The 25,288-nt window shown below is 41.5% G+C and overlaps 1 protein-coding gene across 1 annotated transcript in view; it reads left to right on the plus strand.

The window, feature by feature from the left end:
• Positions 1-25,288, plus strand: part of LRP1 (LDL receptor related protein 1) — a 475,004-nt gene that overhangs the window by 390,544 nt on the left and 59,172 nt on the right. Inside the window, 16 exon segments of the mRNA XM_077483570.1 lie at positions 1,270-1,392; positions 2,110-2,226; positions 2,314-2,442; positions 4,016-4,138; positions 4,271-4,411; positions 7,323-7,510; positions 7,617-7,809; positions 8,310-8,395; positions 11,666-11,785; positions 12,099-12,286; positions 12,381-12,586; positions 19,360-19,548; positions 20,822-20,970; positions 22,380-22,473; positions 22,842-22,958; positions 24,718-24,837. Coding sequence (XP_077339696.1) covers positions 1,270-1,392; positions 2,110-2,226; positions 2,314-2,442; positions 4,016-4,138; positions 4,271-4,411; positions 7,323-7,510; positions 7,617-7,809; positions 8,310-8,395; positions 11,666-11,785; positions 12,099-12,286; positions 12,381-12,586; positions 19,360-19,548; positions 20,822-20,970; positions 22,380-22,473; positions 22,842-22,958; positions 24,718-24,837 — 2,283 coding nt within the window.

Here is a 25,288-nt window from a genome sequence, read left to right on the forward strand (position 1 = left end):
AGTAATACAAATGCAGTTCGTGTTATCTGTAGCTGGCCTCCCACAATGAGTCAATCTAACTATGTATTGGTGACACGTTCTGTGGAAAGCCCACCTACTAAACAATTTATACTCCACTGGCCAATGTTTCCCACTGCTTCCTCTTCTGTGGCCGCCAATGCAAAATAACTGGTGTTTTCATATATGGTCAGCATGTGATCTCCTCCTATAATGCAATGCTCAGGCTAGAGTATTTTGGTGGTAACTACAAAACAGAAGGGAGCAGTGGGGGACACTGGAGAGGTGAATATGAAGAGTTGGAGCGAGAGGTGAGCTTGGCTGGAGAGGTGAGTATGGAAAGTTAGAGTAAAAGGTGAACTTAAGAGGTGTGTATGGAGAGTTGGAGAATAGGTGAGCTGAAAAGGTGAATATAGAGAGTTGGAGTAAAAGGTGAGCTGGTGAGGTGAGCTAAAAAGGTATTATGGAGAGTTGTAAAAAGGGTGAGCTGAAGAAATGTTTACGGAAAGGTAGAATGACAAGTAAGTATGGACAGTTGAAGTAAAAGGTTAGCTGAAGAGGTGGAGTGAGAGGTTAGTATGGAGAATAGGATAAAAGATCAGCTGGGGATGTGAGTGGGCACCTGGAGAGATGAGAATAGAGAAATGGAGTAAGAGGTGGACTAGAGGGGTGAGGAATATAGAGGTGAAATTAGAAATGCGTATGGAGAGTTGGAGTAAAAGGTGAGCTGAAGAGGTGAGTATGAAGAGCTGGAGTGAGAGTTGGAGAAAAAGATTAGCTGAGGAGGTCAGTACGGAGAGCTGGAATGAAAGGTGAATATGGAGAGTTGGAGCAAAAAGGTGTGCTGAGGAGGCGAGTTTGGAGAGTTGGAATTAAAGATCACTTGGTGGGGTTGGTATGAAGAGCTGGAGTGAGAGAGGAGCTGGAGAAAAAGGTGAGACGAGGCAACGAATATGGAAAGTTGGAATAAAAAGTAAGTATGGTGGGTTGGAGTAAAAGGTGACGCGGTGAGGCGAGCTGGAGAGGTGGACATGAAGAGTTGGAGTGAGAGATAAGCTAGAGAGTTGGAGAAAAATGTGAGCTGGAGAGGTGAGTAGTAATAAAGTCTCTGCAGATGAGAGTTGACCGTGTTTCTTAAACTCTGATCTAGAGACAATATAAAGTACTCCTGATTACAAATATACATCTTCCAATGGTTTTAATGTAATTTATTGTACAAAGACGTTTTATATTAAGATTATAAAGGCTTCAAATTGCACTTTTGCCACACAGGTATTCGGAAGCCAAAGTGCTCAGTCAATTACTTTGCCTGTTCAAATGGTCGCTGCATTCCAATGACCTGGACTTGTGATAAAGAGAATGACTGTGATAATGGGGAGGATGAGAGCCACTGTGGTAAGTGTTTGAGCATGTTACATACATGAATGTCTTAACAGAAAGGTAGAAGACCATGAACTAAAGGTTGGGAAGCCTTAGATTTACATTACACAATATAGTCTAAATGTACATTAAAATTAATTCTGTAAGCTTCCTAAATTAACGTCTAAATATGAAATGAATGCTGAGAGAAATACAGAGACTACCATTGCAGACCTTCTGAAAATGATAGTTGTCTGCCTGTATCTGGCTTTTCGCACTGCATCTTTGACCAGCCCAAAGGCATGCAGATCGGGAAGAACATAAGGAGTGGCGTTAGAATCCCTAATCTGCATACTGTTTCCTGGTCACATGCTCACAAAGTACTAAAGCCAATGGAATATCATGACTGCTTTGTAGCTAGTATTTTTTAGGAGTGTTCAGCAATGGCAGCCTTTATACTTTCTCAGTGAAAGTGTCCATTAAGGTCAAATTACAAGATGTGTTCTTAGATGTCCTGCTCCCTGTGCAGTGTTTCAGGTGTCCTGCCCCGGCCCTGGCTATGTTCCCACCTTTCATTAATACAGCATTCCTTCCCACCTCCCAGCCTAAAATAACTAGGGTGAAGTAAAGGTAAGACTGTACTTTCATGCTGAGCTAGAGGATTCCATCTTCATGAAGTGAGGAGAAATGTGATAAAACACACACAGTTGCTTCATTAAACTTTAAGGCTAACATTCTTTTCTATTGTCCCAGACAAGTTCTGTACGTCTATGCAGTTTGAATGCAACAATCATCGTTGTATCTCTAAAAACTGGGTGTGTGATGGCTCAGATGACTGTGGGGACAGATCAGATGAGGACGCCCGCTGTCGTAAGTGATCCACTCTCATTTTGCTTCCACTGTATTTAGTAGAAAAGATTAGTGAATCTGATAGAGACACTTTACTTTGTATTCTAGAATCTGCAACTTGTAGCCCTGAATCCTACCAGTGCCCCAGTACTAATGTGTGTGTCCCTCGACGCTGGCTCTGTGATGGAGATAAGGATTGTCAAGATGGGTCAGATGAAAGTGTCCAGGCTGGTTGCAGTAAGTGATACTTTGCTTTAAATTGCTTTAAATGGCAATATTGTTGTATTTATGTATACTTATGATCACAAGAGGTGAGAAAATTGATCCCTAATTTAAAGCAAAGCTATTGGCCCTCCTTAAGAATTAAAATTGCAAGTCTTGTGAAACAGAAGGCCCTGCAAGTGTTCTCTTACATTTATTAGCCGGAACATTCTTGTACAGTTCTCTGATATAGTTTATTTTTATTTCTATATGACTGACTTTTCTTTGACTTCTGGCCTTTGCCTAATTGTCACAAACTCCACTGTCTAGTAAACGAACTTCATTGGTCATTTAAAGGCAGTCCTATTGGACAAGGGGAAAGACAGGTGGGTGGGTCTTAACCCAGGATGGAAGTCAATGCCACAGATAACAAAGTAACACTGAATCAGAGGGATACATAGAGGAAGCTTTTCCAGGTAATAAATGTAATAGCAGGCACTCTGTAATGTCCGGTCTTAGGACTTTTTTCCACAGGGCTACTACTAGTAATCTGTGTTAAAGCTAAACTCCAGCCTTGCCTTCTATCTTACACAGTTGTGCAGGCTCCTCTCCTGCACTGAAAGTTCTTAAGCCGCGTACACACGGGCGGACTGTCTGGCCAACTAAGTCCGTCAGACAATCCGACAGACAGTCCGTCCTACTTTTGAATGAACGGACTTGACCACACACGATGAACAGACAGTCCGTTAAAAGCTTGCACGATGACGTGTACAGCACGTACGACGTCCAATACACTGCAATGCAACCTTCGGCCGTGTAAATCCTTTCTGAGCATGCGCCATACTTAGTCCGTCCAACTTGCCTACTCACGAGCGGACTGTCCGCTGAAACCAAAGTTGGACGGACAATATTACGGAAATTCCGAAAGACTTAGTCCGCCAGACTGTCCGCTGAAAAAGTCAGCTGAAGCCCACACACGAGCGGACTGTCCGCTGAAATGTGTTTCAGCGGACTAAGTTGGACAGACAGTCCGCCCGTGTGTACGCGGCCTTACTCTGATTTCACTGCACACAGTAAGCTTTTCTCTGTGTACATTAGAGGCTGCAGCAAGTCAGAACCTGCCTCATTTGCTGGCTGGAAGATGCCCCACATCATCTAGCCCCTCTTTCCCAGCCTTAATGTCTCTAGCCCATCCCTTTCATTTAATGGATTTAGGTTCTATCTATTATGGCTCAACATTACATGTAGGCATTACCACAGTCTCCTGTTTTTAGCAATATATGTATATTACCCTGCTGGCCCTTCCCATCAGCTACAACCTAACTGCATTGCAAAGAAAAAGCACAGAGACCCAGTGATGATGTCACTTAAATTGTGTATAAATACAATAGAAAGGTTTTATTCAAAAAAAAATCCTTAGCATGCTGATGGGGAATAGTAGGAACCAAGGAGAGCAAAATATTTAAAGTGTCAAGATATACAAAATTAAATTGTTCTTTTATCATTACCTTATCAAAATGTGTTTTTTATTAGAAATAAGTTTGCCCAATATGATCTGATTAGCTTATGTGATTATATTTAGGATTTTTCTCTCATGTTCTTTCTTTAGTTTTCAACAACACCTGTGACTCCAAGGAATTCATGTGTCAAAATCGTCAGTGTATCCCGAAGCAGTTTGTGTGTGATCATGATGCTGATTGCAGTGATGGCTCTGATGAGTCGCTTGAGTGCGGTGAGTTTTGTGTAACCGTTGTTTAAACCATGTATTAGACTTTGCTACCGATTCCTGCTAATTTATTGAATCAGTACAGGTGCTGTCTCTTTATTTATGCCTCCTGTTTTGTAATTTTAATATTCTGTATAGAATATCCCACATGTGGCCCTGAGGAATTCCGTTGTGCTAATGGCCGCTGTTTACGTAACAAGCAATGGGAATGTGATGGCGAGTTCGATTGCCATGATAAATCAGACGAGGCTCCCAAAAATCCACGTTGTACCAGCACAGGTAAAATAAAATTACAGAGAAACAATATTCACGTATTTAATACAGCAGTGTTTCCCACATTAAGTCATACAGCCATTGTATTGCCGTTTTCATAGTATAAGAAATACTTTTGCTACTGAAACTGATCACAATTCAAGCACAATCTTTTCAGGATACATACATCTGCTACCTTCATGGTATTAGCAATAAAATTGTAAATTATGACATTGCCATGTTATGTAGAGTATTGGGTACAGTGCCACATTCACAGATGACTGTGAACAAGTCCTGCAAAGGAACCAACGTCAAGCAGAATGGTTTTGGAGCTCATGAAAGCCTTCTGGCCTTAAAATATCTAGAAATTTGCAGGTGGTGATCCTTTTCTTTTATATTAATTACTGCCAGGCACATGAAGGTGATGTAAAAGGAAAAGCACAGCCAATGCTCTTTTAGCTGTACTTCTCCTATGGATCACAGTAATGCAGTTTGTTTTGCACTCCTGTGTACTGTTTTCAGCAGAGAGTGGGCTGAAGTCTGCTCTCTGCTGATGTCAGAGTTGGTCCAGACTCGGGCGTCATCATGACCATGGAGTTGGGATCTGCCCAAATCCCTGGACCAGCACCTGGCTCAGCAAGCAGCTGAGAGCCTGAGCCAGCTGCTCCCTGCCACCTCCACAGACCAGCACTCCAATGAGCGAGGAGGGGGCACAGCAGAGTGCTGCACTGCTTAGTCATTCTCTTAATATTGGGCATAATACATTACTGACAGAATGGATGAGTTCCATTGTGGTTTATATCTTATATTTCCATTTAATATTGTTATTACACATGATGTATTCCCTTTCATCCACTTATACTGATTTTATTGTTAATGTATTTTCTCTTTCTTTCATTGACTGACACAGCTCCATTAATCTTGACCATAGGGTTGTTACGCCACCTTCAGGAGAGGATTAGGCAGAACATGTTATACATGTGAAAAAACAGAACTTTACAGTTCCGCCCAGGGGGCAGTCCCTCCAGTAACATGCCCTCAGCCTGCCTCCTGCAGCTCAGTTTTTTTTCTGCCTAGTGAAGGAGATGGACCTAGGAACCCTGCGGGCCCATTGGTCTCTTAGCCTTGTTAAATGTTTAAAGCTGGACTCTAGGCAGATATAAAAGACACAAATTATTGCATCTCTGAAATCATTAATACATGAAGTATTTATGATTACAGGGCTGCAATAATTTGTCTTTTCTGTTGGCCTAGAGTTCAGCTTTAAAGTTTAACAAAGCTGAGAGATTTGCTTTAAAATCAAGAAATGGATTGCATAAAATAATTTCACCATGGATTTCCAGGTGGTAGAATACATTTTAAGAACATAAAACGCTATAGGTGGATGAAAGGGAATACATTACATGTAATAACAATGTTGAATGGACACCACAATGGACCTCATCCATTCTGTCAGTGATGTATTTTTTAATGCACCCTAAACACAGATATAACATGTACAGAAAGGTGAACTTCTCCTTTATACCAGTTTCACTTTGTCTCTAAGGCCATGACCTAAAGCTGAACAATTTATTTTTTCCTATCACAATAGAAATGTTATTTTTTAGTACAGCTTACACTGCCAGAATATCAGCTTTAAGGCACTTTCACACTGGGGCGGGTGAGCGTCAGCGCTAAAGCGCCATTATTTTTAGAGGCGCTTTACCATAGTTTTTGCTGTGCTTTTTGGCCACTATCGGAGCACTTTTAACCCCTGCAAGCCCACCAAAAAGGGTTCAAAGCACCACCGCAGTGGCGCTTTGCCAGTGCTTCAATAGCGCTGCCCATTGATTTCAATGGCCAGGGATGCTTTAGGAGTGGCGCTCCTATAGCGCCTCAAAGATGCTGCTTGCAGGACTTTTTTGAATGTCCTGCCAGCACACCACCACCCTCGGGCTTTCACACTGGAGTGAGAGAAGAGGCGCTCTGTTTTTATCTACAGCCTGTAAAGCGTCTTAGTGTGAAAGTAGCGTAAAGGTCTCTAAGCCCTGCTAGCACCCTTCTATTCTACACAGCTGGCATTCATGTTGAGCAGAATAATTCTGGCTGCACAAGGCTTAGTTACAGAACCTACTTTCAGTCACAAAGTGAAACTAGATAGCTAGACATACAGAGAAGGATTTTCTGGCTAACAAAAATAAATCACAGGCACCTTGTGATGCCCACTGTTAGGTTGGACTTTTAAAAGTTTTAAATGTTCCAGCATTTTTTTTTTTTGTTATTTTAGTCTTATACTTCTCTTGGAAGAGGCGATTAAAGGGGAGCTATACTGCATATAAGCACCACAAACCAAAAAGTTATTTAATTTTATAATGTAGTATTATACATTTTATTAGTCAAAGCAAAACTCCGCTATCCATGCTTCCATGCTTTATTTTGCTGAGAAATAACTTTGAAAAAAGCCCCCTAGCATTTTTATGGCTGTGGCCATCTTGAGTAATTGCAGATGATTCATGTAGTATTTATTTCCTGGAATCTGCCTGCCCTTAGCTCAGGCATGTATACAGGAGGACGTGCTTAGCTGAGAAAACTCCTCTTTCCCTCTTGAAGACTCCTGGGATATGTGACAAAATTTCCCTAGGCCTGAAAACTAGAAAATAACTGAAGAAATGTGAAAAAAAAAAAAAAGATTAAAACGAGTTGGCATGATATACATTGCTATCTAATTAATTATACTAGCAGCATTTTAAATTGCTGTTGTAAAGTGTAAAGCGTACTTTGATAAATTTCATTGTATGTATACAATGTCCATAAAATGTTATCTTGTCAGGATGAAAAGTAGTTTGTGTTGATTTAGAGAGTGAAGTTCCAGGTTAACAGAGAAGCATTTATTCAGTGCCATACGTGCAGATGTTACATCTTTAAAATTCTGTTTTATAGTTAATTTTTATCATTACAGAGGGCAAATGTAATGAGACGTTTTACCAGTGTAAGAATGGCAAGTGTATCCCAGAGCATCTACTGTGTGACAATAATGATGACTGTGGCGATGGCTCAGATGAACGGAACTGTTTTGTCAATGAGTGTATAAATAAGAAGTCGAGTGGCTGCAGCCAGGAGTGTGAAGATCTTACAATTGGTTACAAGGTAGACATCCAATTATGTGTATTTATAATACAATTTACTTTTTTATGTACAATTTAACCAACTGAGATTTTCTTAATGCTATTGATGTTTCCTGTAACCCGTGCAGTGCAGATGCCGTCCTGGATTCTGGCTAAAGGATGATGGTAAAACGTGTGTGGACGTTGATGAATGCACAACTACCTATCCCTGCAGCCAGAAGTGTATCAACACAATTGGTAGCTATCGCTGCCTCTGCGTGGAGGGCTTTGAAAGTAGACCTGATGACCCTACCAGCTGCAAGGTGGTTGGTTCTGTTGGAGGTGAGCCAGTCATTGGAATAAATCTTTAAGCCTGTATTTGTGTTCTTAATGATACCAAGTCATCAAATTCTGTATATATAAGGGGGCAATCTGTTTTCAATTGCTCATTTAGTCACTAGTTCTATTTGAGAGCAGGTTTAAAAAATGCAGGGTAACCTTTCCTCTGTGACAATAGTATGCTTGATAAAAGCTTGCAAATTTCCCAAATTCAGGCATCATGTGCCATAATCGAGCCATTTTTGCATTCCAGAGAGATAATAGCCTCAGGCAGTTGAATTTGTTGGGGTCCCAGTGCTTGTACAGGTCCCTTATTGAAAGATGGAACAAATGATATCTCCTGCGATGTGTTTCAGTTATCTTGCAAACCTGGCCTGTTGGTGGGCCCTGAGAACAGAGTTGATGACCATTACAGTATATGGCAAAAAAATATGTTTTCTGCCTTTTTATCAGGAAGATTCAAATAATATTTAACTGGCTTTCTGCATTCTTATTACCCTTAGTTGAAGAACCATTCTTAATTTTTGCCAACCGATACTACTTGCGAAAACTGAGTCTGGGAGGCACAAATTACACACTACTAAAGCAGGTGAGAGCTGGGAAGAGAAATCTTCAGGCAAAACACACATTACAAAGTATAACTAACTACATATTGTCTGATATACAACAGTATTTGACTTTTGGATTGTATGTACATATATCCTTGAAACTGCTCTGAGATCTGTCTTCCTCCAAGCGTGGGTGCTGGCAACCTCTGGGTTTCATAACATTTCCCCCACTGTTTACATATGAAAGTAATGGCCCACAGTGCAATATATATGAAAGAAATAAACCCGCACAAAACAGATCTCTTGCATACAAAAAAAAAATAATTACTTTAATCGCCTCCTCCTTCTAAACCCTACGATTAAGCCCTGGAAGCAGGCAATACGCTTCAGGAAACATTGATGGAATGTCTCTGTTATTGCTAACAGAATAACGTTTTTGTATGCAAGGGTTCAGTGATATGTAGCTTTTTTTTATTTTCATAAATATTGAACTGTAGATACCTGAACATTTCAGCAACGATCTTTTAACAGTTAAGATATTATTGGTTCAAGTACAAGAGATAATGAGCACTGCTTTAATGGTGGCAAAATGAGTCAATGATAACTACAATCATATAGCACATAGATGCCCCGTGGTGCTTCAAGTTTCAGTGTTGGTGTCCTTCTGGTGGAAGGCTTTACTGTGTATGTCAAGGAGTGTTGGAGAATGGCCTTTGTAAATGTTAACTTTAAGTATGATGGATAGGTTGAGTGTTCTGGTGGGTCACTCGGCTAACAGATATTCTTTTTTTTTTTTTCATATTCATGGGACTATTTGTTTACCTTATGTGGCAGAGTATCAGATTGGCAGAAATTGAATCATTTGCCACATCATAAATGTTTGAATCCAGTAGAGGTGATATACTAATGGGTCAAGGCAAGCTTCACTACACCAGTGGAGCTGTTCTTGGTTTTCCCACACCATACATATAAAATTGTATCTCTGTGCAGCATTTTGCAATGTTCTTAGAAACACCCCTTCCGTAATGTGCGTGTCTCAGTAGGTGTAAAATATTTAATTTTGTACAGGACTTATAAAGTGCCAACAGTTTGTGCACCAATTTACAATATAGAGGAAGACAGTACAGTTACAATTCAGTTCAATATAGAAAGATTGGGAGGACTCTGCTCGTGGAGCTTACAATCTAAAAGGGAGGGGGGACAGATACTAGCTGTGGTAGATGGGCTGGTAGGGATGATCAAAGTATTTTTCAGATAGAGACATGGAGGCTTCCCTGAATAGATACATTTTGAGGAATGGCCTAAAGGCGGATAGTGTAGTAGATAAGACCGATTAGGGTAGGGGGGAGTTCCAGAGCATACAGGGAAGTTCTTGAGAAGTCCTGGATTTGAGTATAGGAGGAGGTGATGAGGGAGCTAGAGAGCAGGAGGTCTTGGGAAGAGCGAAGTGGACGATTTGGGTAATATGTTGAGATGAGGTTAGTGATGTAGCTGAGGGCAGTTTTGTGGATGGCTTTGTAAGTTGCAATTAGTATTTTGTGATTGGCAAATGAAGGTCTCTTGCGTTTAGTAAGGCGGATAAATCTAGTAGCAGCATTCGTAACAGAAGGAAAGGTGAATAGCTTGTGTAGAAGTAGCCCATGATTTTATGTGGGACCCAAAGGAGATGTCAGAGTCTAGGACTGCACCTTGTACCCTGAAATGCGTGGAGGGACAGATGGTTATGCTGTTGATCTCAATGGTAAAGTCAAGAGGGGTAGATCAAGAAGGAGAAAACATTACAAGCTCAGTTTTAGACAGACTGAGTTTAAGGAAGTGGTGTGACATCCATACTGATATGTCTCTCATTAGATTATAGATATGTGAGGAAATTTAGGGGGGAGCTGAAAAACTCAGATAAATCTGGGTGTCATTGGTGTAGAGGTGATATTGGAAGCTGTGGGGGAGTTATCAACTGGTCCAGGGAAGAGGTATAGAGAGAGAGAATAGAAGGGGCCCAAGGACAGAGCCTTAGGGTTCCCCACTTGAAAGAGGAAGAGGAGATAGAGTTGTAGGCGACATTGAAAGTGCAATGAGTATGAAGAGAACCAGGAAAGAGCAGATTCGCGGAGGCCAAGGAAATAAAGTTTATTGCGTGGGTGCTCAACTCTATCAATGGCAGCCAAAAGGTCTAAGAGTATGAGTATGGAATACTGGCTATTAGTTTTATCAGTTAGTAAGTCGTTACTGAGTTTTTAGTAGGGCAGTTTCAGTGGAATGTTGCCCCCTGCAGAAGTCAGACTGGATAGTGGAGATCTCATCACAAACTGTACCAATCTTGTTTTTGATATGATCTGCAATCTCCTGGGCAGTAAGTACATTGGGGGGGCATAAGGTAGAGTATTAAGCCCCATACACACAGGTTTAATGTCTGGAGACAACTGCTGGTTAAAAAAAAAAGGCCGACATATGGCCTGTTTGTAAGCCCCCTGATGGACGTGCATGCTGGAAAACCTGCAGCCGACTGACTCCCAATCAGAGCTCTCAGCCAATGGCAGAGAGCACTGATCAGAACACAACAGCTCAGTGCTGGGGATCGCTGAACTAACCTTGCATGGATTGCATGAAACAAAACTGTAGTGTGTACCAGGCTTAAAGCGTACCATAGATGAGGGATGGTCTTTCGCTCCAGAGATGTACACTGATAACTAAATAGTGTGCTGTTTTAACAAATCCCATTTTCTTTACAAATTAACATTTGTATTTTTACTGTTCTTCCCTGGCACACTATAAACTTACAGGGCTGGTGTCTTCATTACCCTTCACTGACTCTCCATAAGTCAGCATAGTCTTCATTACTGGTCTTCCTACATTTAAACATAAGACATTCTGCCTACAGTGCCCTTTTAGGTACCCTGTAAGCCTAGAGACTTGATGTTTCCATTAATTTTCAGTACTACTTCCCTGAGTAACTGATCTATTGCCTCTATTACCATTTTCTGTTATCCTGTATCCCTACAGGCTTGTATTTATTACTCAACATTATTTTTTTCAGCTTCAGTCTATAGCTACCCATCTAGCGTTTTCAGCACTCTACATTGCTACACTGTAAACATAAAGATTTAGAACCTCCATTACCCTTTTCTAATGTTAACCTTCAAATTTTCTGTTTCCATTATCCTTTTGTTATCAAATGTTTTATCCAATGGTAACTCACTCCTTCTGGTAAATATACTGTAGTTCACTCCGATTTGTTCTTTGTGCTATTAAAGTGCTGCACTGATTGCTCTCAAGTGTGTACACTGATTATCCTGTCTGTTCTGTCTCTGTAGGGTTTGAATAATGCTGTTGCATTAGATTTTGATTACCGAGAAGAGATGATATACTGGACTGATGTCACCACCCAAGGAAGCATGATTCGCCGCATGCATATTAATGGCAGCAATGTCCAGGTATTTATTGTCTGCCAGTTGCTAAGCAGCTGTTATAATGGATGAGGGACAAGTCAGATGTGGGCATGGTAACTTGGTATGACAAAATGTGTTAAAAAAAAAAATATAGGTTAAAAATCCCAATAATAATTAGTGTAATATACTTCAGACTACATTACTATTTTATATTTATATAGATAACTGCACTTAATATGTGTGTGAAATATTAAATATAATTGGATGGTATAGGTTATGCTACATCTTGCTTTCCTTACTCAACTAGTCTTTGTGCTGCATAGTTTGTAGGATAGATAAGATTACCTTTTCATTGCAGGTTCTGCATCGTACTGGACTCAGCAATCCTGATGGACTGGCAGTGGACTGGGTTGGAGGTAACCTGTACTGGTGTGACAAAGGAAGGGACACTATTGAGGTTTCCAAACTAAATGGGGCTTATCGTACAGTGTTGGTGAACTCTGGTCTGAGAGAGCCACGTGCACTAGTGGTTGATGTAAAACACGGGTAAGAATCTTCTATAATGTGTTTTTGTTTTTTTTGTTCATGGGATCAAGTTATTAGTTCAGCATATGGTATCTGCCATTCTTTGTATTCACAGCTACCTATATTGGACAGACTGGGGAGACAACTCCTTAATTGGTAAGATTGGTATGGACGGCACCAACCGCAGTGTCATTGTTGACAGCAAGATAACTTGGCCCAATGGCCTGACACTGGACTATATCAACAACAGAATATACTGGGCTGATGCGAGAGAGGATTACATTCAGTTTGCCAACCTTGATGGTACCAACCGGCACACCGGTAAGTAGATTTGTATTGAAATCTGACACTTGTTACAAAACAACATTTGTAAAACAATAAAAAAAATATTGTCTAAGGCCGCGTACACACGCGGGGACTGTTCGCCCAACTTTGTCCGTCAAACAGTTTCGGCAAACAGTCCGCTCAAAATTAGCATGGACGGACATGGCCACACACGACGGACGAACAGTTTGCTGAAACCGTGCGCGATGACGTGAACGGCACGTACGACGGGACGAAAATTACGACGTCCTATACACTGCATTATAACTTTCGGCGTGAAAATCCTTTCTGAGCATGCGCGCAACTTTGTTTGACGAACAAGCCTACACACGCGGGGACTGTCCGCTGAAACAAGGTTTCAGCGGACAGTTTTTCGGAATTTCCGAAAAACCTTGTTCAGCGGACTGTTCGCTGAAACTGTCCGCTGAAAGCCCACACACGAGCGGACTGTTTCAGCGAACAGTCCCCGCGTGTGTACGCGGCCTAAGGATATATATTTATAATCTTAGTAACAAGGTAGAAAAATTCCAAGTGTGCCAAAATAAAAAATCACAGTGAACCAGCGTTTAATTGATCCTTGCATTAAGAAAAACAAACATCAGCCACATGATATTTAATTTTTTTTTTTTTTAACCAAAGATTTTTATTAGATTTTGAATGAAACAAGTATACATCAGTTGACAAAGAAATATGTAGCATTGTCATACATATTGAAGGCAATGTTCCACATACTCACATAGAAAAGAAGATATAAACAATAGTATCCTATTAGAGCTATGATAGATTGATAACCACAAATGGCCTACTAGTAGGCCTAGCCTGTCACCCCAGACGGGTACACACTGTGAGCAGGCTTAGCGCTGGAGTAGGATTACCTGAGTATCAGTATCCTTTGACCTTACCGAGGGTCAAGGGCGATGGCACAGGTAAGTACGCAGCTCAAATTTTTTAAATATAAAGGACGGCAAAACTTGTCCATACAGCATAGGGAAAACGGTAACCAAGAAACTTCAATATAAACAAAGATATATAGTCCTCCTTGGGCACTACTCCTGGTTTAAAATGAATGAGATTACCGCTGCTTACACTGCAGGTGGATGAAACGCATTTTGGGTTCAGGCAACTTAATGTCAAGGTATAATTCAACATGAAAATCCATGAATTAGATTACAAATGTGGAGAGGCATGTTTGGAGGAATCCCAGGTCCCCCAACATTTATGGAAACCCGGGATTGCCCCTTCTTTGTAAGCTAACATCTTTTCCATAAGGTATATGTTGTTTACTCTGGTAATAACCTCCTCTAGAGAAGGGGGTGTGGGGGTCTTCCAATGTCTTGTCAGCGAAATTCTGGCAGCAAAGAGGATATTAATCACTATTTTTCGCATTACTGGAGGGAATTGTTCTATCGAGAGGCTAAGAAGAGCCAAACCTGGATCTAGCTTACACTTAGACTTTGTGATGTCTCTGATCAGGGACTCCACTTTCTTCCAATATGGGGTGATAATTTCACAACTCCATAATATGTGAAGAAGATTCCCCATGTGCTGGCAGTTTCTCCAGCACAGAGGGGCTGTATCTGTATGCATTTTGTGGATGCGTAGTGGAGTTAGGTACCATCGGTGTAATATCTTCTGGGCATTGTCCCAGTGATCTATACAAGCAGAGGATTTCCCACTATATTTTAGCGCCATATGCCACTGCGATAGTGAGTATTCCTTCCTCATTTCTTTTTCCCAGTGCAACATGCAGGGCAGTTTAGAGTTTAGATACAGAGGGCTTGCTAGTCTATAGAAAAGTGAGATCCCCTTTCTACATTTAGAGCTTTTGTTTAGAAGGAAATCCCATAGTGCTTGTGGGATTTCTACCGGATTATGAGTGTTGGTCACATTGAGGTGCTGAATTTGGTGTAGCCTATAACGGTCAGCTAAGTCTGTTTGTTCGTCAAGGGGCGCAAAAAAATGATTGCCTGATTGCTTCCATTTCTGTGTGGAGAAGTTGGGTATTAGGTATTGGTAGGTTGCTAATGGAATTTGTAGTCTGCTTAGCGGTACGTCAGTAACTTTACTTTGAGTCAGGCCCGACCATGCCTTAACCGAGGCTTGTATAGTAGGGTAGTTGGGGACAATTGGTTTGTGGTGAATGCTAGCCGCCATAGCTAGAGCAGGGAGGTCATGCCCAGGGGTGACAGTACGTTCTATGTTTGACCATTTATTGTCAGATTGACAGGAGAACCAGTACTTCATTTAGTCCAATATGGCTGCATGATAGTAATCCTGAGCGTTAGGGAGACCCATTCCACCAAGGTACTTTGGCTTATAGAGTTTCGCTAAGGCTAGTCTAGGTTTTTTACCTGCCCATATGAATTTATTTAGATGTGTGGATAGTTGAACAAAGAATTTGCAGGGTATAGGGATTGGTAACGTCCTGAAATGGTACAGTAGTTTAGGCAGTACTTGCATTTGATAAGCCGCTATTCTTCCCACCCAGGAGAGATGTAGTTTAGCTATTTGATTCATTTCTTCAACCAGTTTATCTAACAAGGGAGGATAGTTGTGCAAGTATGTGTCAGAAGCGGAGGGGGAAAGTTGTACTCCTAAGTATGTGATCGAGGGAGGATTCCAGTTACACTGGAAGACATTTTTTAGTGTGCTTAGGGTACCTGATGACAAGTGCAACCCCAGGGCATAGCATTTATTAGTATTAACCTTATAAAAGGATACCCTCCCAAAGCTACTAATCAACTCAAATTGAATTTTAGCAAGGGATGTGACAGGGTCTGTAATTGTGAGAATGACGTCATCAGCAAATAGTCCAATTTTATGGGTTTCTGCACCTATCTGAATACCTTTCACATCTGTCGCTTCCCTAATACTTTCTGCTAGCGGTTCTATGACAAGTGAGAAAATTATGGGAGACAGTGGGCACCCTTGTCTTGTACCATTAGTTAGATTAAAGGGGTCGGAGAGAAGGCCTGAATTATAGACACTTGCTGATGGGTGAGAGTACAAGGACATGATAGCTGTATGAATTTGGCCCGACAGTCCGAATTTTTGAAGGGTCTTAGATAGGTATGGCCAGTGTACCCTATCAAAGGCCTTTTCTGCATCTAAGGCTAAAAATACGCTAGGAAGTTTGTTAATTTCAGAATATCGTAGGAGATTGATCATGCGTCTTGTTCCATCTGGTGCTTGCCTACCTTTAACAAAGCCTACTTGATCTAAACCTAGCAGGGTAGGGGTAACATTCATCAATCTATTTGCTAGTACTTTAGCATATATTTTTAAATCGGAGTTCAAGAGTGAGATCGGCCTAAAGTTCTGGGGGAGGGAGTTGTCTTTTCCCGGTTTTGGGATCGTGACTATGATAGCTTGTAACATTTCTTTTGGAAAGGAGCCTGTGGATATAGCAGAATTGAAGACAGTCGCAAGTTTAGGTGTCAGGATAGTCGTAAGAGCTTTATAGTATTCAGCCGAGAAGCCATCCGCCCCTGGGGATTTATGCATGGGTAACGACTTAATTACTGCGGTCACTTCCTCACAAGTGATGGGGGAGTTTAAAGCAGTCAGCGTAGGGATATCTATTTTAGGTAGCTTCAAAGTGTCAAGGAAACGATCAATTTCCGTGTCAGAGGGTTGGTGAGTGTCAGGGTCCTGGTTAAGATTATACAAGGAGTGGTAGTAATCCTTAAAGGTGTTCGCTATGTCTTTAGGATTATGAAAAGTCTGATGAGAGTGATGGTGCTTGATGAAAGGTAGGTTAGCTTTAGCCTGTCTTTTTTTAAGTTGGGAAGCTAGGAGCTTACTAGCCTTATTGCTTTGTGAGTAGTATGATAGTTTCAGTCTTTTGAAGTACAGGTCATGGTCAGTTTTGATCTCCTGCCGTAGGTCTTCCCGACATTGAGTGAGCTGTTGGAGTACGGTGGGAGAAGTGAGGGTCGGGTTTTTATGCAGTCTCTCCAATTCAATAATTTTATTTTGTAGCTGCGTTATGCGGCGGGTTTTATTTTTGCGTTCCCTCGAAGCTATTTGTATAAGGACACCTCGAGTGAAGGCCTTGTGAGCGCACCATACCATTGCAGGGGAGGACTCTTCATTGTCATTTAATCGGAAAAATTCCTTGACCTTCGCTTCTATTTCGTCCCTAATGGTGGGGCGAGACAGGAGGAAGGTATTGTTGCGCCAAAACGGCCTGCTATTAGCCTTGTTAAAGTCCACAATTTCCAGCGTTATAGGCGCATGATCTGACCAAGTGATGCTATGGACCTCCGATTTAATCACATTTTGTAGCACATGCAAATCTGTGAGGAAATAATCAATCCTCGAGTAGCTGTTGCAGAGTAATACGTATAATCCCTCTCCGTAGCCCTGGAGCATCGCCAAGGATCAAAAAGCCTTTCTTCATGACAGAAGTTGTCTAGACAGGGGCGCTGCCTGAGGGCTACAGAGGAGGAATCAAGATCAGCATTCAATACTATATTAAAATCACCACACAAAATTAGGCTACCCTTTTGCATAGATTTCGCTTTGTGTACAACTTTGCGGACAAAGCGTGCAGGTCTAACATTTGGGGCATATAAATTCACTAATGTATATACAGAGTGATTAATTTCAGCAATCAGTATAATATACCGACCACGAGGGTCAATGTAATCTTGCAACAAAGAAAAGGTGACAGTGTCTTTTACAGCTATTAATACCCCATTCTTTTTCTTCAAATCGTTGGAAGTAAATATATGGGGGAATTTCCCATGTGTGCATCTGGGTGGATTAGCACTGGGGAAGTGAGTTTCTTGTATACACAGAATGTCACAGTGCATATCTATAGCAGACTTCCAAAGTGATCTACGCTTGTAGGGGCTGTTAAGGCCTCTCACATTGTGAGACATAACTTTAATGTTCATTCTGAAACAGTACAGCTGTTCGTTGCCATCCAAATGTAAATGGTAGGAGTAGAGCCCAAGATGTGATCGTAACGCTCAAGAGGGTGTTACGTGTCAATGACACCGATAGACGTGGTTGGGAAGTCAGAAACTGGGGAATGGGCCTCCAACGGCCAACAGTGAACTTGGGGAGAATAGTCATAGGAAGGTCCAATGAACAGTGTGCAGGATTCATCCTGCAAATCTTCCTGGGGGAAAGAAACGTATAACAGTGGCCGTTCAGCGGATGCTTAGTTGAACCTATGCCCGAGTAGTTAGCTGCATCAATTAAGGCACTTGGGCGATGGCCAGAATGAGGGGTAATAGAATGGTGTAATCCGGAGACTCAATAGTAAACCACAATGGTATCAGGCTTGTACTTATCTGTTTCTCCTGTTGAGTCGATGATAACTCCTTCTGTCATGAAGGGGGTCCGGATCTGCCGTTTCTCCATTGGTAGGGAGTAGGCGCCATTTTCTGAGGAGCTCCATTCCTTTCTCTATGGAAGCAGTCACATGTGTTTCATTATGCATTTCCAAAACCAGTTTAGCTGGAAACCCCCATTTGTACAGAACCTTATGATTACGCAAAATCTTGGTGATGGGGACTAGGTTGTGCCTAGCCGCGAGTGTAGCTTGTGACAGATCTGCGTATAGAGCGATCCCTGTAAAGGGGTCCGGGAGAGACGGGTGTTGTCTAGCTAAACGCATTAATTGATCCTTTACATGGAAGAAGTGGATACGTGCAATCACATCTCTGGGGACCTGCTCAGATAGAAAAGAAGGCTTGGGTAGCCTGTGCGCTCGATCAATAATAAGATCAGCCGGCGCTAATTCTGGTAAAGCGGTAATCATACGCTTTTGGAGATAGGCAGTAAGATCAGAGGGTTTCACAGTCTCAGGGACTCCTCTGAATTTCACGTTGTTTCTGCGTGCCCTATCCTCAATGTCCGCCATTTTGAGACGCATGGTTTTAATTTCACTCTCAACATCAAAGTGAGCATCAACCAGCTCATTGTGAGCTAATGTGAATTCCTCCATCTTGTTTTCCACATAAGCTACTCTTTCTTTAACTGCTGACAGTTCTGTTTTAGTGGAGCGTACAAACGAAGCCATGTCCTGTTGCAAAGCCCCCCTCAGCATCTGCAACATCTCTTTCATAGTGGTGTCCAGGATGGGCTGCCCTGATGTGGGGAAGGCATCTAACTGCTGTGTAGCCAGGGATGATTCCTCCATCTCCTCCCCTTCAGCTTCAGTGTCTGCCTGGGTGTCCCCCTTCTCTCCTAGCTTTCTTTTTTGTTTGGCCGGGCTTGTAAAAGGCGAGGAGGGTAGCGGAGAGTGTGAGGGATGAGACTCACCCAGGTCCGGACATTCAGTATGGGCAGCGCGTCCCGGGGAGGCCGCCGCGCTGTGTGCTTCACGGGCGCCATCTTGGGCCTCTCTGTTCGCCGCCGGCGGGAAGAAGTCGGTCAGCCTACGTGGCCCCTCTCTCTCCTTTCTCTTAGACATGGTGCTCAGCGTGTGCCTGAGGTATTCCCCTGCCGGAGGATACCGAGTGTGGGCCGAAAAGGTCGCTGTGAGCCGCTGAATAAGTTCCGCTGATACGGAGCTTTCTCCTCACACCACCATACGCTCCGGCTGCCGGCTCCGCCCCCCTCTGATATTTAATTTTTACTGCTGCTTTCCTTACAACCTACAATGGTAGTAAATTTGAACTTTGCTTTAAAAAGAAAGAAAAATTTGGTGTTGCATTTCCGCAAAATTAAAAAATCCTACTCGGTACAGAATTAAGCCTGTAAATGTTTATCTCTGTGATTTGGTTTTTATAAACTTCATCTTTTCTTCCTCACAGTGCTCAGCCAAGATATCCCACACATCTTTGCACTGACACTTTTTGAAGATTACATATATTGGACAGACTGGGAAACCAAGTCAATTAACCGAGCACACAAGACCACAGGCGTAAACAAGACCTTGTTGATCAGCACTTTACATCGACCCATGGACATACACATCTACCATCTCTACCGACAGCCTGATGGTGAGTATACTGGGACGCTTATAACCCATACCCACTTTTTTTAATTTTTTTTATTTGTAGAGTTGACACAGCATTTGCTGTATTCTCACTGGCCACGTTATTAGGTATAGAATATACTTCTCATAAAAGGGTGCTCCTGGTCAGCAACTAGGTATGGTGTGATATTCAAATTATTCTTAGCTGGAGCCCTGTGTATACCAAGAACATTTTCACACACCATTTCAGCACTATCAGCCTGAACAATTAAAAAGAATGTCAGTGGACCTGTAGAAGAATTCTATGTATGCCCCACGCTGACCCAATTGTCTGCATGGAATGCACCATGGTCTGCTGCTACTGTAGCCCATCCTGTTGAATGTTCACCCTCACTGTTGTAGAGGGTGGTTAGTTGGGCAGTTGTGGACTTCCTTTTAGGCTGAATGAGTCTTTCCTTTTACAAACCAATTGGTTTTTGCCTGCAGAAATTCTGCTTACTTGAAGTTTTTTTTTACATTTAATTTTATTTTATTTTCATACTATTTTCTAAATACTTGACAGTGTCTTTATGTCTTATGTATTGAGTTGTAGCCACATAAACTGCTTTTTGAATATTTGTGAACAGTTGTACCTTAAAAAGTGGCCACTGATAGTATTTATCATAATCGTATATAACCATATATTATTCTTTACATAGAACTTTTAAAATGCTCACAATAGGTACCTTTTTTTAGTAATTTTGGATATGATTCAACATTTGAAAGACTATGCACTCAGGAAAACTATTTTATTGCAGAAATTATAGGCTGATCTCTATACCTAAGGGCTGAAGAAAAGCTGTTACTTCCAGCCTGATGGGTTTTTGTATGAGTGTCTTGTAATGTACACACGATCGGAATGTCGGCCAACAAAAGACGGATGACAGCTTTTCATCTGATTGTGTGTATGCAATTCCGACGCGCACAAAATCTCACGCATGCTCAGATTCAACTACAAGATGGAAGCTATTGGCTACTACCTATTGAACTTCCTTTTTCTGGTCCCATTGTACATGTTGTACGTCACCGCGTTATTGATGGTCGTAATTTGGTGTGACTGTGTGTAGGCAAGACCGCTTGAGCGGAATTCTGTCGGGAAAACCATCAGACCTTTTTCGGACCATAATTTCCGATCGTGTGTATTAGAGTTCATTCAAGAGGCCACAGTAGAATGCTGTATTACAGAGCATGTCATTATGTTAGTAAATATCCCACCAGTCTGAATTTCTATGAATGTCTTGACTTTCTTCCTGTTTTAGTTCCCAATCATCCCTGCAAATCCAACAATGGTGGATGCAGTAATCTGTGCCTTCTGTCACCTAACGGTGGATACAAATGTGCCTGTCCAACTAACTTCTACCTAGGAGCTGATGGGAAGACCTGTGTCTCCAACTGTACTGCCAGTCAAGTAAGTATAGTTGTGTGTGGTTATTCTCTGAGGTAAAGGACATTTTTCATAAGCAATGAGGGTTTGTAAAAGCCTTATCTGCAGATCACTTAAGCTGGGTACGCACACCTCAAAATTCAACCGGTTCAGAAGGAACTACGATCTGTTTTGTAGCCCTGCATCTTCAACAGAAGCCGACTGGCTTCTGTCAAATGGCCCTGCTGGAAAACCATTTGAGCGTTCGATCAACTGATCACTGTACTCTGATGGGGGCCACCCCCTACAATTTGTGATTACGTGTTGCTTTTGTAGCTTAATGTGAAACTGTGAGAAAAAGTAATCAAGCAAACTAGCAACTTGGCTTATAGTTCTTTTGAGAACCTTCCTAAATAGCGTTTACTTTGTCAAATAGCAGAATTGGCATTACTTCTTCCTGTAACCCACAGTTAAGTGACTGGGATTCTAGCAGCCTGTCAGTGGGCTGGATCTAATTACAGGGTGGCAGTGCAAATAATAACCCTGATGAATTGGCATTCACAAAGGGCACTGGCTGTAGCTGGACACACACCATAAAGCAGTAGGCGCAAACTACTGAGTTATCACCTGTCTACTAAAGCTGTTAGTTTGCCTCATCTCTATATGACAGAAAACCTTAAAAACAATTAATACCATTCACAGATACACTTTACCTTATCTATATAGGGATAGTAATAGATGACATTGGGGAGTATTTACTAAAGACAAATCCACTTTGCACTGCAAATGCACTTGGAAGTGGAGTCGCTGTAGATTTGAGGGGGACATGCAAGGAAAATAAAAAACAGCATTTTAGCTTGCATATGATTGGATGATAAAATCAGCAGAGCTTCCCCTCATGTCTACAGCGACTGCAGTTCCAGTGCACTTTCAAGTGCACTTGTAGTGCAAAGTAGATTTGCCTTTAGTAAATCAACCCCATTTTATTAAAAAATTTGCTGCCCAGTCTGTTTTATGGAAGCAGGTTTTACAGGGTAATGTTGGTTTAACCTGTGGCACTTGTTAGCCTTTCTGTACAGGAAGAAATGTCTTTTAATTGTTACCCTATAGTACTGTACAGGCTTGATCATAAATATCTTCAATGTTGAAAAGTTTCAGGAACTTTGCCATATTTTGGTGTACCATTGCCATTGACCAAAGCAGACATTTTAGCATTTTTATGAATGGTTATCTGAGCACATAAAAACACACTTAGTATATTTCTGCAATGCAAACACATTTCTTTGTGTGTTATCCCTTACTAGTACAGAAGAATGCTTGTCGATCTGCCTGAAATACAGTAAACTCCTTTATGAGCTGATAACTGTGCCTCTTCGGCACTGAAATCACCCCAGGTAGTGGTATTCTCCCCCAGCTCCCCCTTCTTATCATCCCCATGTCTTTTCCTTTTTCAGTTTGTGTGTAAAAATGACAAATGCATTCCATTCTGGTGGAAGTGTGACACAGAGGATGACTGTGGAGACCGATCAGATGAGCCAGCTGACTGCCGTATGTATAACTACTTGTTTGTTTTTTCTGCCCTGTATTCTTTTGGTTGTTTTTTTAACTCTATTGTATACATCACTGATGCTCATTTTCTGCTTGATGACCCATAAAAAATATATAACTGATCAAAACTGAATTTTTTTATCAAATTTTACCAATTCACATCGCCACAAAGCTGACTTTTAGGCGCTATTCCTTAAAGAGCACCTGTAGTGTATTAAACATAATGCTGTAAGGGAAATATGGCTGTGGTAGATAACTTACTTTCAGTGTTGAAATATAGAGGTCTTTTTAGCTGGTGCACGTTTTATTACAGAGTGCAATACGCACATCTTTTGCTGTATTTTAAAGTGTTTTTTGTTTCTCTTTAGCGGAATTCAAATGTCGCCCAGGACAATTCCAGTGCTCCACTGGAATCTGTACCAATCCCGCCTTCATCTGTGATGGTGACAATGACTGCCAGGACAACTCGGATGAAGCCAACTGCGGTGAGACTGTTGGCACAGATGAAGAACTATGTGTTTTTTAGGAAATCAGGAACAGGATTTTTCTACAACCCCAATTCCAAAAAAGTTGGGACAGTGTGGAAAATCTACACAAAAGCAGAATGCAATGATCTGAAAAATCTCATAAACCCGTATTTTATTTACAATAGAATATATATCAAATCTTTAGGCTGAGAAAATTTACCATTTTTATAAAAAAAAATTAAATTGATGGCAGCAACACATCTCAAAAAAGTTTGAACAGGGCAACAACAAGCTGGCAAAGTACAACCCCAATTCCAAAAAAGTTGGGACAAGGCCATGTTTACCACAGTGTAGCATTTCTCAGTAGAATGATAGCTGTGTCTTAATCTAACTTTGAGAGAAAGCCCAGGGCCTGGGATAGAAATGGGTTCAGAGGGACACAGTGATTGATTTGAAGGCAGCACAAGGTGCCTACACTTCAATACTGGTTGTTACTTTAGGCACCTTCAGTTGTGTGTGACACATTATAGTGAAAATTCTGTTGCTAAGTATAATTAACCGCTTCCCAACCGGCGTACGTCGGCAGAATGGCATGGGCAGGCAAATAGGTGTACAGGTATGTCCCTTTAAATTTTCCGCCGTGCCATCACGGCATGCACTGGCCAGGACCTCCGTGAGTCGGTTTGTGGGGCTCTCTCGCCACAGGGATAACTGAGATCGTCTCACAGGGAGGAAGAATGGGGAGATGCTAATGTAAACAAGCATCTCCCCATTCTGCCTAGTGACAGTGCCACTGATCTCTGCTCCCTGTGATTGGGAGCAGAGATCAGTGACATGTCACATGAATCCACGCCCCCCCCCCCCCCCCCACAGTTATAAACATGCCCCAGGACACACTTAACCCTTACCCTGCGCCCTAGTGGTTAACCCCTTCACTGTCAGTGTCAGTTAAACAGGAATTTGTATATTTCTATAGCACTGATTGCTGTATAAATGACAGTGGTCCCAAAAATGTGTCAAAAATGTCCGAAGTGTCCACCATAATGTCGCAGTCACAATAAAAATCGTCGCCATTACTAGTAAAAAAATAAAAATAAAAATGCCATAAAACGATCCCCTTTTTTTGTAGACGCTATAACTTTTGCGCAAACCAATCAATAAATGCTTATTGCGTTTTTTTTTAACCAAAATTATGTAGAAGAATGTAGAAAATTGTAAAAAAAAAAATGTTATAGTGCAAAAAATAAAAACCGCAGGGGTGATCAAATACCACCAAAAGACAGCTCTATTTGTGGGAACAAAAGGATGTCAATTTTGTTTGGGAACCACGTCAGTTAAAGCGACGCAGTGCCGTATCGCAAAAAGTGCTCTGGTCAGGAAGGGGGCAGAATCTTCCGGGGCTGAAGCGGTAAAGGTCCAACCTACAGATCTTGAGGTGTTATACATCCTGAATGTGCAGATAAAAAAAGAAAGCACCATACCAGTTTTATTTTTTTTTATTTTTTTAAGAAAATGTATCGACTTTACTCAAATTAAATGTACTGACAAAATGTTCTATTTTAGTGTGTTGAGCGTGTCGGTTCAATGTATAGTTAGAGCCAATTTAGCAATAAATTCTTTATTTACTGAATAGCCTATAATCAAGTTGGTTGCTATGGATTACATTGCTACATTTTTCTTTCCCGCAAATCATACAATTACCTTTACATGTAAACCTCATCTATATACATGCATTTCCTTTATGCCATTATGTATATTTCCTTTCTATTCCCTGTAGATATTCATGTGTGTTTGCCCAGCCAGTTCAAGTGTACCAATACTAATCGCTGCATACCAGGAATCTTCCGCTGCAATGGTCAAGACAACTGCGGCGATGGAGATGATGAAAAGGATTGTCGTAAGTATCTTACAGAATATGTCCCTTCCCAATTCTCTCGTGTTCCGCAAATATCATTGCAGTACAATGTAAAGCAGAACTCAACTGTATCTGAACACCACTACCTGAAAACACTATTTAATTCAGTTTTAATTTAAAAAGCAAACTCCCTCATCCATTCATGTCTCCATGCTTTATTTTGTTGAGAAATCACTTTGAAAAGCACTCCCCTAGCATTTCTTGCTGTGGCCATTTTGAGTAAGGGCAGATGATTCATGCATTACTTTCTAGGAATATATCTGCCCTTAGCTCAGGCATGCAGGCAGAAGGGTGTGCTTGGCTCCTTCCCTCCTCCAGATGAAATAAAAAAAAAAATGCCCATAAAGACTCCAGGGATGTATGACCTCAATGTGGCCTAGGCCGAAAACCAGAAAGCAACTGAAGAAATGTGAAATAAAAAGGTTAAAATGAG

Source organism: Lithobates pipiens, unplaced genomic scaffold (assembly GCF_037356315.1).
Source record: "Lithobates pipiens isolate NorthernLeopardFrog02 unplaced genomic scaffold, aLitPip1_a1.2 Scaffold_16, whole genome shotgun sequence".
Classification (NCBI taxonomy): Eukaryota; Metazoa; Chordata; class Amphibia; order Anura; family Ranidae; genus Lithobates; species Lithobates pipiens.